This window comes from Paroedura picta, chromosome 4 (assembly GCF_049243985.1).
Source record: "Paroedura picta isolate Pp20150507F chromosome 4, Ppicta_v3.0, whole genome shotgun sequence".
Taxonomy (NCBI): Eukaryota; Metazoa; Chordata; class Lepidosauria; order Squamata; family Gekkonidae; genus Paroedura; species Paroedura picta.
This window is the reverse complement of record NC_135372.1, coordinates 87,822,413-87,837,854: the sequence shown is the minus strand read 5'-3', so window position 1 is coordinate 87,837,854 and position 15,442 is coordinate 87,822,413. Positions and strand designations below refer to the sequence as shown.

The following is a 15,442-nucleotide window of genomic DNA, read 5'->3' as shown; positions in this document are numbered from 1 at the left end:
GGTCTCAGCAAAAATCGCTAGAAAGGAAGTGCTATTGCTGAGCTGTGTCCCGCCCCTGGCCATCAAGCAGCCAATGGGCGGCCGTTATCATGCTCCCAAACAGCCCCTTTCCCTTTAAGGAAGGTTTAAAAAAAAAAAAACACCCGTTGCAACGAATATGTGTTGATTCGTTGCAACGGAGAGACCCATCCAGCTAGCAGGTGATGTTTGAGCTGCCATTTCATCGTTGCCACGCTCCCCCCCCCCGAGTGAAAAAAAAAATCCCCCCCCCCTCATGGGCGCGATTTTCGGCCGAAAACAGTGTGAAAAATAAAGTGAAAATAAACCAGCAAACGGGCCTCTGTGTTGCTTGTGCTTGGTGACTTTAAACAGAGGGACTGCAGCCGGGGAAGACTCACTGGGTAAACGAAGGCTTGCCGGTGCGTTGATCTCCGCTCGCTCGGAGAAAAAAAAATGGCGATCGCTTCGCCGGAAGATCAGAGGAGAGAGCCAGGGGGAGGGACTTTGCAGAAACTGCAACAATGGTAACACACAGAACTTTCCCGCTAGTGTTGCAGATTGGTTGCAGGAGTGTAGCGCTTTCCGGAGGGTGAATCCACTTTTTGGGATTTCCCTGAAAGCGCTACAACGAAGTGCTTTTTGCGGATCGGTTTCAGGAGTGTTGCAGATTGTCAACGACGTTGTGCATAACGGCAAAACTGTAGCGATTTCAATTAGTAACCATTGTGCTATTTTGGACGAATGCGGAACGGCCCTTAAGTTTGCTCAGAAATGGCCACTATCTAAGAGAACAGTCTGCCAATAGTGGTCATGAGCTTGGCCATCTTGGTGGCCCTCAAGAAGGCCTGTAAGGCTACTCTTTTTGACAGGGAGTGTTTTTATTAACTGTCAGCTGATGTTTTGAACTGTCTGTTCATATTATTATCCTTAACACGCCCGCGGCATAATTCGCTAAGGCCTGGGGGGGGAGGAGTTAGGGCGGGCTTTGTTCGTGATGAGGAAGGGGCCCGATTGGCCCCTTCCTCCGGACTGACAATCGCAGGGCCAATCGGCAGGTGCTTTGTGCCTGCCGATTGGCCTCTGCGATTGCCGCCATGCTGCCAAGGGAGCAATTGCGAGCTGCGTGCAGCGCAGCTCGCAGTTGCTCCCTTGCCAGTGCCCTGACGTGTTGGGAGGCGCAAAGCGCCTCCGACGTGTCAGGCCGGCAGCCAGGGAGCAACCAGCCAGCTGCGCGCAGCACAGCTGGCGGGTGCTCTCTCGCCGCCGCCCTGAAGACTCAGAACTAGGTGCTCCCTCGCCACCGCCTCGCCGCTGCCCTGACGACTCGGAGCCGGGTGCTCCCTCGCCGTCGCCCAGACAACTCGGAGCCAGGTGCTCCCTCGCCGCCGCCTCACCACCGCCCTGATGACGCGGAGCCCCCCGCACCACCGCTAGCGCCCGCTGTATCCAAGGTACAGCGGGCTATATTACTAGTTTGGTTATAAGTTATATATTACAATTCTATTTCAAACTGTTCAATGAATTTATTGTTTTATTTCTGATTTTATAGTGAATCTTCTTGGCCCTGACTTGTGGTTTAATAAGTGATCAAGTAAGTTAATACAGTGTTTCTCAACTATTTTTACCCCAGGTTGCTCTTGTAACTTATTCTACCCTCTCCCAAGTTAGCAGTGACCATCCCACTGTTCTTGTGGTGAGCATGCAGATATCATGGCATACCGTAATATAGTTTGGGGTACTAAAACGGTAATGACTGGGGAAGGCACTGGCAAACCACCCCGTATTGAGTCTGCCATGAAAACGCTAGAGGGCGTCACCCCAAGGGTCAGACATGACTCGGTGCTTGCACAGGGGATACCTTTACCTTTTTAACTTACTAATAACATAATTAACATTCTATCTTTGAAAGTCTATGAAAAGATTTTCACCGTGCTTATCTGCACACCGGTCCACTTGCTTTAGTTTGGAGTTATATGGGATTTAAAATGAGCTGTTACCTATTAAGTTTTGAAATGAGGTAAAAGTATTTTTCTGGTTTACCAATTGTCAATAAAATAGTTAATAATCCTATAATGAGTTAGTTGTAATCTAACTCATAGTCTTAGCCTTAAGTCAAGACAAGCTCACTCTTACTGCTTTCTAACCACAGAACTTAAGCTTCTAAATGTAGATTAAATACTAGATCAAGATTTCTCAACCAGTGTACTGGGGTACATCAGTGTACCTTGAGAGCCCCTCAGATGTAACACAGCATGAATTCTAAGGTGGTGATTGCACAGAGCTGGCAGCCACCATCCAGCAGCGCTGCTCCTTCCCCTGTGGATGGGGTAAGTTGGCTCAGTGGGTCTTATTTTGGGTGTTAGGGTTGCCTTGAGTAGGGGGAGGCATAATTTTGTTTTATTTTAAATTTTTATGGGGTATTGTAGGCTCTCACCAGTAAGACAGTAAGACAGTCAGAAGGCTGGCCCTGGCTGGTCGAGAGGGTTTAGTTAGGTTTTTTGCATGCTGTCTTGTTACCTTAGTAATTGTAATTACAGGGTTTTATGGGTTTTATTGTATTTTTATTCTTTTATTGTGTGAACCGCCGTGAGCCCTATCAGGAACGGTGGTATATAAATTTAAATAATAAATAAAATGCATTTTTAAAAATGTGGTGGTGTGAGAAGATGGGGGCTGGCTTTTATTTTTATTTGCAAATTTTATTTTTTAAATCTGTGTCCAGAGGTGTGGCAAAGGACGAGGCCAGCTGAAATCACTTCCGTGGCTCATTGAAGCCTGAAAAATATTTCAGGTGTTCCTCCACTATCAAAAGATTGAAAAAGGCTGTACTAGACCAAATTTTCTTTAAAGATAATTACAAAACTAATCAAAATGAGCAGGCTTGATCACAGAATCACAGAACAAATAATTAAACCCAACAACATTTGTTTACAAAATTAATGCATAAGCAGAGGTAAAGGAAGATTTTAAGTATATCTCTTCAGAAAATGTTTCCATAGTTGTTGTTGTCGAAGTCATGTCCGACCCATCGCGACCCCTTGGACAATGATCCTCCAGGCCTTCTTGTCCTCTACCATTCCTTGAAGTCCATTTAAGTTTGCACCTACTGATTCAGTGACTCCATTCAGCCACCTCATTCTCTGTTGTCCCCTTTTTCTTTTGCCCTCAATTGCTCCCAGCATTAGGCTCTTCTCCAGGGAGTCCTTCCTTCTCATGAGGTGGCCAAAGTATTTGAGTTTCATCTTCAGGATCTGGCCTTCTAAGGAGCAGTCAGGGCTGATCTCCTCTAGGACTGACCGGTTTGTTCGCCTTGCAGTCCAAGGGACTCGCAAGAGTCTTCTCCAGCCCCAGAGTTCAAAAGCCTCGATTCTTTGACGCTCGGCCTTCCTTATGGTCCAACGTTCACAGCCATACATTGCAACTGGGAAGACCATAGCCTTGACTAGACGCACAGGAGCAAGCATCTTTTAATTTCTTTGCTGCAGTCCCCATCTGCAGTGATCTTGGAGCCCAGGAAAATAAAATCTGTCACTACCTCCATTTCTCCCCCATCTATTTGCCAGGAACTGAGAGGGCCGGATGCCATGATCTTCGTTTTCTTGATGTTGAGTTTCAAGCCAACTTTTCCACTTTCCTCCTTCACCTGCATCAAAAAGCTCTTTAGTTCCTCTTCGCTTTCTGCCATTAGAGTGGTATCATCTGCATATCTGAGGTTGTTGATATTTCTCCCTGCAATCTTGATCCCAATCTGTGACTGAACTAACCACGCCTTTCTCATGATGTGCTCCGCATACAAGTTAAATAGGCAAGGTGACAATATACAGCCTTGCCGAACTCCTTTCTCAATTTTCAACCAATCAGTGATTCCATGCCCAGTTCTCACTGTTACGTCTTGACCTGCATATGGGTTTCTCAAGAGACAGATAAGATGCTCTGGTATTCCCATCTCTTTAAGAACTTGCCACAATTTGTTGTGCTCCACACAATCAAAGGCTTTAACATAGTCAATGAAGCAGAAGTAAATGTTTTTCTGACTAATTCTGTTCAAACTGACAGCGCAACCAGTAGAACAATGGAAAGCAGCCAGACATTCCTCAATCATGCTTAGATCTAGCTCATCTGAGAATCTCATCCCCAAGGATGAGATTTTAATACTACAATTTTAATAGTAGCTTTTCATTGTAGCCTGTATGACAAAACTACTACACCAGCCGGAATAAGCAAACTGAATTGATCCAAGCAATTTCACCATGCAGTTGCTTCTAATACTGGCAATATTAATATTAATATCAAAACACAGTGCAGTGATAAATATACAATTGCTGAGTTGTAAACTTATGTTATAATAAATGTTAAATATTCCACTGTTACAAGTTCTACTGTTAGAACTATTATATGTTCTTTATGATGATGTTTCCTTGTATTGTACCATGAATTTTCACTGAGCGGTATATAAATGTAATAAAATAAATACACTGGCAGGCAAAATAATATCTGTACAGTCAACAGTTAGACTGACAGCAAGGAGAGTTCCTTCTATATAATACTTATAGTAATATGGGGTAGCGGGTGGGGGGATTCAGTCAGTCTCGACAAGAGAAAATTCTCTGAGCTGTTTAATGTATCTTCCCTTTTCCAACTGCAGTGATTTACAGCACATCAGAGGAAACTGTAAAAACGCTAATATAAACCCCAAAATTATCTTGGAAATTGTATTTTATAGGATCTACACTCTTAAGGAATTATAATATGCAATAGGATTCAAGCTGCCATTCATAGGGGAAATTTAAAGAGATCTTGGCAACAAAAACAGAGGTTCCAAGTAAGCTAATATGGCTTTTTTTTTAGTGCTTTAGGGAAGCCCCCAAACATGTTGGTTTTTAATTTCAGTTGCTCCTGAATGCATTTCCCGCCCCTCCACCCAATTAGAATTTTTGGAGGACTATTTTTTTAAAATTGTGAGTCAAGGGAAGAGGGAGAAAAAAATACTTTTTAAAATGTAAAAATACAGTCCTTCAAAGTCAAACTTCATTGATACTTCAAAGCCATCTTGCAATTAGCCCATACATTTATATAAGAGGTATTCCTTTCAGAATGAGGTAATGAGCAGGCTGGATTGTCACTGTGATTTATTAGCATATCCTCGGCAAGCAGTCCTGCACCTGCATTTGCACAGATGGAACACCCACGAAGACTAGTGGTTTATTAGGGGCAACTCATCCTCAAACAACCCACAGCATTTTAAAAAGGAAATGCTCTAACTTTAGACCTGCTCCAACAGGTGTCTTTTACTGTCTTGCTTTGTGCAACCATAAACGTCTAAGGTGAGCCAAACAATTCCGTGCCTGTAGTAATCACTTCTAAAGAACAAATACATCAGCTCTCACTCTTGAAGCGACTGGGGGGGCAAAGGGATAATTTTTCTAAATATATGACTTGTCAAGTGGTTAAAGAGAAGAAATATGGGGAAGTAAAGCTTCAAAGTTTGTACTAACTGCTCAGACCCAAACATCCATCTCACTCCGATACTCAGCTCTTCTCTGCTGGCACAAATTACATCTTTGTGGCAATTAACCAAGATACAGTCATTGTGATCTGCAGACTAAGGTATTCATCTAAAACTGAGCAAGTAACTACAGACATAAACTACAGACATAAATATCACCAGTATAAATATGGGACCAAGTTTTCCTTTGGAACTATGTCTGAACACTGCACAAATATTGTTTTCAGATTCAGAAATTCTGGATTATTTGGATATGGATAATTCAGTTTGAAATACTATTTCTTTGCTCAGTTACTAATCCTACATACTACTGAGATCCAATAAATCTGCAAATATTTCAATTCAATCTATTTATTTAGTTAGAAAATGAATAAGCTAAACCTGCAAATATCAACTACATCTATTTAAAACAAAGCTTGCCCCCCAAGCATGCAACTTTCTTGAAATTTAAAAACTTTAATTTAGCATGTTTAGTTTCCTTCCTTCCTTCCTTCCTTTCTTAGCAGAACAGGGAACAGTACAGATAACTCAGTGTACCTTATATGGTGGAAGGTGTTGGTTCAGGTCGACCTCAACCAAATGCCTGGCAGAGGAAATCCCTTTTGCAGGCCTGTGGAATTGTTCAAATTCTGTTAGCACCCTGATCTCTACTGGGAGCTCGTTCCACAAGGTAGGGACCAGGACGGAAAAAGCTCTGGTCCTGGTTGAGGTCAAGCAAGCTTCCTTGGGGCCAAGGATCTCGAGACATTTGGAGTTAGCGGAGCATAAAGCTCTTTGAGGGGTGTGAGCAGAAAGGCAGTCCCTCAGGTACACTGGGCTCAGACCACATATGGCCTTAAAGGTAATTACCAGAACCTTAAGTCTGATCTGGAATTCAACTGGAAGCCAGCGTAGCTGTTGAAGAATGAGCCAAATATGGGACCTCCATAGTGTTTCTGTGAGGATCCTGACTGCTGCATTCTGGACCACCTGTAGTTCCAGATCAAGGTTAAGGGCAGGCCTGCATAGAGAGAGTTGCAGAAGTCCAGCCCAGAGGTGACCAACCAGAGGTTCTGGGGCCAAGTAGGGTCAAGTAGTTTGGCCTTCCAAAGGTTATCACCATGCTACTTTTGTGACCTGAGCCTCCATTGAATGGGAAGCATCGAGAATCATGCCCAGGTTCCTGGTGGAGTGAGCCACTGATAGCTGCACTCCATCCAGGTTGGGTAAGCGCGCTTCCTCACTTGGACACTTCAGCCCAACCACAGGACCTCTGTCTTTGAAGGGTTGAGCTTCAGACAACTCTGCTTGAGCCACCTCGCTGGCTAATGCTTCTAGGGGAGAATCAGGGTGACCATCCATCAGGAGGAAGAGCTGGGTGTCATCAGCATATTGGTGACAACCCAGCCCAAACCTCTGTACCAGTTGAGCAAGAGGGCGCATAAAGATGTTGAATAGGATTGGAGAGAGAACTGCTCCCTGAGGGACTCCACATGCAAGCTGGTGGTGGCTTGATGAACTCTCTCCTAGTGCTACCCTCTGTATTAAGGTCATCACCAAATCATTAATCTTTCCAACAGGTAAAACCTTTTTCCAAATTTTTCTAAGTATTCTCTCCATCCTCTTTGGCATTGTGAACACTGTGGCTTACAAAGTCTCAGCAAGCTGCTTGGAGAAAGACCCCAAGGAAGAAATAAGACTGAACAGAAGGTCCAGAAGTGTAAATAGTATGTCACATTGCTTTTTGCAGTCTGCATGTAATGGAAAGAGGACAAGCATGGTATAGTGCTTATAGTGTTGGACTAGAATCTGGGAGACCCAGGTCTGAATCCTCACTCTGCCACAGAATATTCCTGGATGACCTTGGGACAATCTCAGCCTGAACTACCCTGCAGAGTTGTTGTGAGGATAAAATGAAAGAGAATAAGCTTCTTTAAATAAATAAATATTGCATTTGTATTCTGCATCCCTGTTAGCTTGGGGCAGTTGACAACATTTTAAAAACATACATCATGATATAAAACAGTAAACAATAGAACAACAATTCTTCATTAAAAACCACCTCTTAATGTTGTCTCCCTATGGGGTTTGTCAGAGTTTGGAAAGGTCTCTGTGGGTGGATGTTTCATGTGGAGAGGCCAACATTTCATGATGTCATTGTCTGGCCTCTGGGTCTTTGCTGTGAAGAAAGGTGGGGTAAAAATGAAGAAAATAATATGTATAGCAGAAGATGGGTGACAAATAAAAGGTTGTTTGGTTGATTGGAAAGAGAAAAGGAATCAGGACTGTTAGGAGGGGGAAAAGAGTAAATAGTGTGGGAAGAGGGTACACAGGAAAGTATAGTCCCCATAAAAGTACTTGAGGGTTCCTATCATTGCACAATTGGGCTTCGGATAACCCAGCAGCTGGCACCACAGTTTTCCCAAAAGCTACCAGGAGAAGATGGGGAAGGAATAAAGGTAGGGTAGGGCTAATGGATGGGAAGGAGAGAGGGAAGCAGGAAAGGAGGGGGGAATAAGTGGGCTTTCAGGGAAGGGAAAGAGAAAACAGAGGGAGAATACATGAAATGCCCCCCCCCCATAAATCTTTGATTCTCTCCTGCTTGTAAATATCTAAGGATGACTGTGCTACTATATCTTTACATTTAAATGAGTGTCACATGCTAAGAGAATCAAGTGTGACCTTTGTGGGGCTAAATGAACACAAGATGAAGCAGACAAACAGAAGAAGAGTTGGTTTTTATACTCCGCCTCCTGCTACCAAAAGGAACTCAAAGTGGCTTACAATCACTGCCCCTTCCTCTACCCACAACACCCTGTGAGGTAGGTGGGGCTGAGAAAACTCTGACAGGACTGCTCAATCAGAACAGCATTATCAGGACCATGACGAGCCCAAGGTCACCCACCTGGCTGCATGTGGAGGAACAGGAAATCAAACCCGGCTTAGCAGTTGAGATGCTGCTTTTAACCACTACACCAGGTCAATAAACAAAACAAGTGGCTTTTGGAACACTGGCTACACAATCACCTCCTCAACATATTGTAATGTTCAAAAGAAAACTTCTTTACCAGCATCTGAGCTTTAAAGAGTTAAAGTGGTGATGTTACCATATTAAGTAAGAAGGGAATGATATCTGATATCCGCACTCAAGTTAGCACATGACAGCTGCAAGAAGTGGGAGAATTTGTAAGACTGAAGATCAACATGAATCCATGCCTCAGCATCAGACTACAAATTACTTCAGACTTCAACTAAATTTTATACGGAAAATAACACATAATATCCTCTGTTGGCTATAGTTCTACTACCCCTGCCCTACCCAGTCTGTGAATGGCAGCAGTGAATACAGAACTTGCTACTGATGCCCTACCCCATTTGGACAATCTACTCCAAATGTTAGCAATTCAGTGCTGATGTCATATATCTAATTCTGGCCCAAGAAGACAGATAAAAAAAACCACACAATGGGGCCATGCAAGAATATGAGAAGGGGAGAGGAGGAGGAGGAAAGATAAGTGGTAGCAGTTTATGGGGGAAGTAGAAAGTAGAAAGAAAAAAAGATGAAGTTTGTGGGAAGGAGAAAAAATGGAGAAAAAACTAGAAGTGGATGGTGGATGCACTAGTGAACACTGGAAATTGGACCTTCCCTGTTTTAGGGGCAAACAGAAGGAGGAGCCAGTGGGGAAGGAAATAGGATCCCTCCCCCCTTGAGTCCCCATAGGTGTATCTATTACAACCATTCTCAAAATTAAAGATTGCTCCAGTTGCCACTGCTCTCTAACCTCTGAGATGATGGCAAAGGAGGAAACAGGTTGATTTCAGGTTTGCCCTGAGAAGTATTACAAAAGTGATACTGTGCTCTCTGAGGTGTGAGCCCTCCTTTACATTCCCAGACACTTTTTCTGCCCTCCCTCAAGATTGAGAAATGAGCATGCAGAGAAGCCTTCTAAATGTCCTGATGAGAGGGACCAAATGAGCCCCGCTCCACAGCAAGGAGTTGCCTCCTCCCTTCTCTGTCACTTGAGCAGTGGGGGTCTGCCATTATCTGTGCTCCAGGTGCAATTCTGTTATTGCACCTGTCTTCCACCTCAGCATACTAGGAGACATCAGTCCCAAGAATTTCAAGTACTGTGAGTAAAGTTTCTGAAGCTCACACCAGCACCCCACCCCCACTCTAGGTTTCTGACTTTAAATGATTTCCTGTCATAAAATTCAAAGCCTTGTTCTTCATGTCTTTAAAAGATGGTGGCCACAATACCTACCACATAAAGACATCTTTAATCTCTCCATATGGAAGCTGTCTTCACACTGGAAACTATTAATATAAGGCAGCTTGTTCTCCATAAGTCTCTAAAACAAAGTTTTGAAGAGGAAATCTGGTCTCTCACGATAGTGGTTTGCCTTATGGAAGCAGATATTATAGGTTAAAAAAACCAGAGGGGTAGTCACCCATATAGTTTGTCACAAGGAAATAAGAAGTCTTATTTTATTATATTAGTATCTGATTATTTTGCCCTGGATTAAAAACAACAGATTCAATGTTCACTGCATGACCACACCCACAAATATTTTGAGATTTCTTGATTTTGTGGAAGATTGCATATTCTGTGCAGTTGTTCAAGATCATGGGATGGAGATGGGCACAGAATTCAGCTTCTTGGAGAATCTCAGTTTCTATTTTAAAATAGCAAAATTTTATGCTGTGATCCAGATACCTGAAGAAATCCTTGAAAGCAAGAATGGGGCTAAATAATATTTTTAGTGACAGAAAGTGGCATTTGCCATTCCTTGACTACTAAAACCAGAATAAATCATGCAAACGAGCAAGAACTACAGAACAAATTATGCCATACAAAAATGACCCTTCAAATTTGGAAAATGATTTCTTGCCTGTTTTTCTTGTTTAAAAAGCTATTTGTTTTAGCACTCTTGATTACATAGTTCTAAACCAAATTAATTAACCTAAATGGAACACCAAAACTTACTTCTGCAGGATGGATCTCTTAATGACAATTTCTTCATCCAAATCTGCTTCATTGGCCATGAAGAGCAACCTCTTTCCCATGCTATCCACTCCAATGAAATCACGTTGCTCAACTAAAATAAAAAGTTATAACACAATTATTTTACAGCCCTATATTAATGCAATCTAACAAGAGTAGGGCTAATCAGCCAAGAACATATAAATGTCAATTAAGTTTGCTCATTAAAGTTTAAAGTATTCCTTAAAATTCTCAAATACTATTCAGAGGAGGAACCAAAGAAAGGTGAAGAAATATTTTTGGGGCCGCTGCAGCTACCTGTACCTGGAAGTGACAGAAGACGAATGGAAGCCCCAGAACACCTGGTGAATTACAGAATTCTTCATATGCCTTATGCTGTATCAGTATTATTGCTTTACATCTGCATTCTTAAGAACCAATGATCATGAGGAAGTCATCTCTAATTGCTCCTTCTATCGCACAGAAAAAAAACCAATTATTTTTTACAAACCTTATTTTATCGTTGTGGAAAGGTTCATTTTTTCATACAAGAATATTCATTAACATTAACTGGTATTAATGTGCTGTGATTTCCAGAAGAAATTGCCAAAACTAGGCCATCAAGGGACTGGGGATCTCCATAATTGGGGATGTGAAAAGTCTGATGATGGGAGAAGATAGTTTAAACCAGTGGTTCTTCAATGTTTTTGGTTTTCTGCTCCCTTGGTTCCCAGGCCACATCCCTAGTGCCTCCCCCTCACACATATATGAATACACACCTCTATCCTGGTGTTAGGTCTACTGCAAATTTAAAACACAATATGTTGCCTACACTTCTTTACTAGGCACTATAGATCAATCATCAGAAAGGCCAAAGCTGAGAGTGAGCTAAGATTGGCCAGGGAAGCCCACTGTAACAAGAAAAGATTTTTCAGTTATGTGAGGAGCAAACGTAAAGTAAAGGAGGCAATAGGCCCACTGTTGGGTACGGATGGACAAACTCTAATGGAGGATGCAGAGAAAGCAGAAAGGCTCAGCGCCTATTTTACATCTGTTTTTTCCCACAGGTCAAAGGATTTAGGCACATCTAGAGATGGCAGTAGCCAAAGGATAGTGTCTGGGTGGCAGGTTGACATGGACAGAGAGGTTGTTGAGAGGCATTTAGCTGCACTGGATGAGTTCAAATCCCCTGGGCCGGATGAAATGCACCTGAGAGTGCTCAAAGAACTTTCTGGAGAACTTGCAGAACCCTTGTCCATCATCTTCGGGACCTCTTTAAGGACTGGAGATCTCCCACAGGACTGGAAGAGAGCAAACGTTATCCCGATCTTCAAAAAAGGGAGGAAGGATGACCCAGGAAACTACAGACCAGTGAGTCTGTCCTCTGTTGTGGGGAAGATAATGGAGCAGATATTAAAGGGAGCGATCTGCAAACATCTGGAGAACAATTTGGTGATCCAAGGAAAATGGGTTTAAACTGCAAGTACAATGATATAGGCTAGATATCAGGAAAAAAATTTTCACAGTCAGAGTAGTTCAGCAGTGGAATAGGCTGCCTAAGGAGGTGGTGAGCTCCCCCTCACTAGCAGTCTTCAAGCAAAGGTTGGATGCACACTTTTCTTGGATGCTTTAGGATGCTTTGGGCTGATCCTGCGTTGAGCAGGGGGTTGGACTAGATGGCCTGTATGGCCCCTTCCAACTCTATGATTCTATGATTCTATACATACATATATATACGCTCAATGGCCTTTCCTGACCATGCCACTAATTCTTCCTCAGTATTCTGTATTTTAATAGAGAGTAAATATCCTCTATATTTTAATTTATCTCTTATTTGAAAGAATTGATTTGAGCAATATATTGTACAGTAACTTTAAGAAAGATATTGATTTCTTTCTTTCACTACATATGCTGACCTACATTCTTAACAATCCCTCATAAGGGCCAAATATCCTTTGTATTTTTGTTTATCTCTTAATTGGAATAATTGATTTGAACAAGGAGATTGTAACATGACTATAACAAGTCTACTGCAATGTACTTTGGATGGTATATATATATATATATATATATATATATATATATATATACATATACATATACATATACATATACATATACATATACATACATACATACATACATACATACATACATACATACATACATACATATATATATATATATATATATATATATATATATATATATATATATATATATATATGCTTTTCTCTGATCTGCAAACGGAGACAGCCCAATGCTCTACTTCAAAGAAGATGATATCCCATGATGCTTCCATGCTAGAGGACAGGCAGGAGGTCGAAAAGCAAGGTGTCAGTTAACTACTGTCAGCAACTGATTATCTATTTGTACATTCTTTTCTTAATCTGGACACTTTGCCTATAAGTATGAACTGATTACTTCCATTCCATGTTACTGTATCTTTGTTTGAAAGGTGCCATTGGACTCTAACTTTGTACTTTCCCAACCATGTCTTCCCCAGCTCTAACACTCCCAGTAAACAAAGTGGTGGAAGATATGGTAATGCTTGCATCCTGTCTAACCTTCGTCCTATCCCAGGACAATTATATGGTAGGGTAGGGGTAATAGCTTTTCCCTTGGTGTTTTGTAACTCCAGGTCCATAAAGAACAAGACTACTGTTCTACAGAACTTTTTATAAAGCAAAACATGGACCAGGTATGTGTTACAGATAGAACCATAGAATCATAGAGTTGGAAGGGATCTAGTCCAACCCCCTGCACTATACAGGACACTCACAGATCTAGGCATTAGAGGGCAGAACTATCACCCTGAAAGAACTGGCTCCACCCAGTTTCTTGGACTTCCCTCAATTCTGGACAAAAGGTCGGGGGAAGGAGTTGTGATGCTTGTCCATGAGTCTTTATACTTTAGGGCAGTATTCCCCAACCCCCTCGGCAGCTGGCTGCGGCTCCCTCTCCCCGCCCGCCCCCGCAGCGAGAAGCTCGTTGTTAGGCCGCAAGCAAAGTGGCTGCCGAAGCGGCCGATTAGCTTGCAGCCCTGCAAGCTTCTTGCTGCAGGGGAGGGGAGAGGGAAGCGTGGCCGGCGACATGCCGGCGGCGCAAACGCGGGCCTGTCCTGCATGCGCGTTTGCGCCTGATGGGGGCACAAACACGCACACAGCAGTTTCACGCATGCACAGAGCCAACTCGCATGCGCATTTGCGCCCCCTCCAGGAGTGCAAACACGCATGTGTGGAAGATCCACACATGCACGAAACTCCTACTTGTGTGTGTTTGCGGCCCTGCCAAGCACAAATGCACATTCGCGGCAGGTCTGCGCATGTGCTGGCCCCGGGTCACTCTCTCCCCCACCCCTTGGCAACGGTCCGCAACCGGAAAAAGGTTGCACACCGCTGCTTTAGGGCATCCGGACACTGAATATGTAGGTTTGATGAGAAACACAGTGGCGAGTCTGGCCATTTGAATCATAGAATCATAGAATCATAGAGTTGGAAGGGGCCATACAGGCCATCTAGTCCAACCCCCTGCTCATCACAATATTTGATGTACTGACCACTGAATACATCAGCAAATGCCCTGCTGCTGGATGGGTGAGTCTTACAGTTTCGCAGGCTGATAGTCTTGGAGGACTTCAATTCAGCCTGTTGGCCTCTCTGCCCAAACTCAACCTGATCAACCATCACAATATATATCATATGTAGTTTATTGTTGTGAACCATCCCAAGCACATATAGGGAGGGGCAGTATAGAAATTAAATATTATTATAATATTATTGTTATTTCCCCCCTTTTCCCATGAGAAGTAGGAGGTTTTTAGGTAAACCAGTTTTAATTGTTGTTTAATTTCAGGATTGTAAAATGTTTACTTTTTATTATTTATTGGATCTGTACTTTTGTTTATGTGATCCAGCCTGAGTCTTCTGGGAAGGGTAGAATACAAATGTAAAACTAAATAAATATAGTGAGGTCTCCTTGAAAGTGGGAGTTCCAATGCACATTTAAATCTTGCACGATACAGTTTACCCAGCTTTCTGACAGACTGCATCTGCTCCATGTCACAGCAAACAGGAAGAAATAAGTAACAGGGCAAGAAGCAGTTTAGTTCAGGAGGGCATGTGTTTACTCTTAGTCCAAGAAGGAAAGGAGAGAAATTTAAGCAACAGGAGCTCAAAAACAGTCAACATAGGTGTAAGGAACTAAGCTACCATTGTGGACAGCAATTATATTTTAAATCACATGTTCACAAGCACAAGGCAAAATACAAATACACATCTCTGGATGCGTAGACGGACGGACAGAGTTGACATCTGGTATTTAAATATTTCCTTCTCTGAGTTCTATAATCAGGTTCATATGAATGTTCCAACATTATACATTCTACAATTCAAAAAGTTCCATCATTCTGCAATTAGGAATACAAATTCAGATAGTAAAACCATAAGGTTCTGCAACTAAAGCATAGCACACGCAAGAGTTCTGTATTTACTGGAGGATTTATTATTGATTTTGGCTTTTTGTGTAATTTGAATCTTGTTCTGTCCCTCTATGTTTGGATACTGGATAGTTATCAGGACAATACACGGACAATACACTTTGTTTTTGGAAAACACAGAAAGCTATCTGGAATACCATTTTGATTAGCATATTCCACCTGAATTTCTAGAAAACTGCCAAATTGTGTCCTAGTTCCCAATTTCTATAGTATTTCTATAGTCAGAATCTGAGAGTTTTTGCTTACCCAGCTTTTTCTTCCCTTTTTGTCCTGGTACCACCTCCGCTGGTTCAGAAGCTTTCTTCATCAGCATGGCCAATGTGGCATCATGAGCCCGGAATAAGTCCACTACTTCATGAAGAGCAATGTTTGTGATTAGATCACAACTTAACACCAACACATCTGTCTATCAAACAGAAAATAACATATTATGAATAACACATATTTTTCAGAAATGCAAATGAAATGAAATCAATA

General features: G+C 42.3%; 1 protein-coding gene across 2 annotated transcripts in view; it reads right to left on the bottom strand.

Annotated features, from left to right (window-relative positions):
- The window catches only part of EIF2B3 (eukaryotic translation initiation factor 2B subunit gamma), a 138,230-nt gene that overhangs the window by 89,558 nt on the left and 33,230 nt on the right, over positions 1 to 15,442 (bottom strand). For both annotated transcript variants that reach the window (XM_077333936.1, XM_077333937.1), the window contains exons 4-5: positions 15,212 to 15,371; positions 10,471 to 10,582 (exon numbers count right to left, since the gene is read on the bottom strand). In XM_077333936.1, coding sequence (XP_077190051.1) covers positions 10,471 to 10,582; positions 15,212 to 15,371 — 272 coding nt within the window. The remainder of the gene's footprint in view (positions 1 to 10,470; positions 10,583 to 15,211; positions 15,372 to 15,442) is intronic.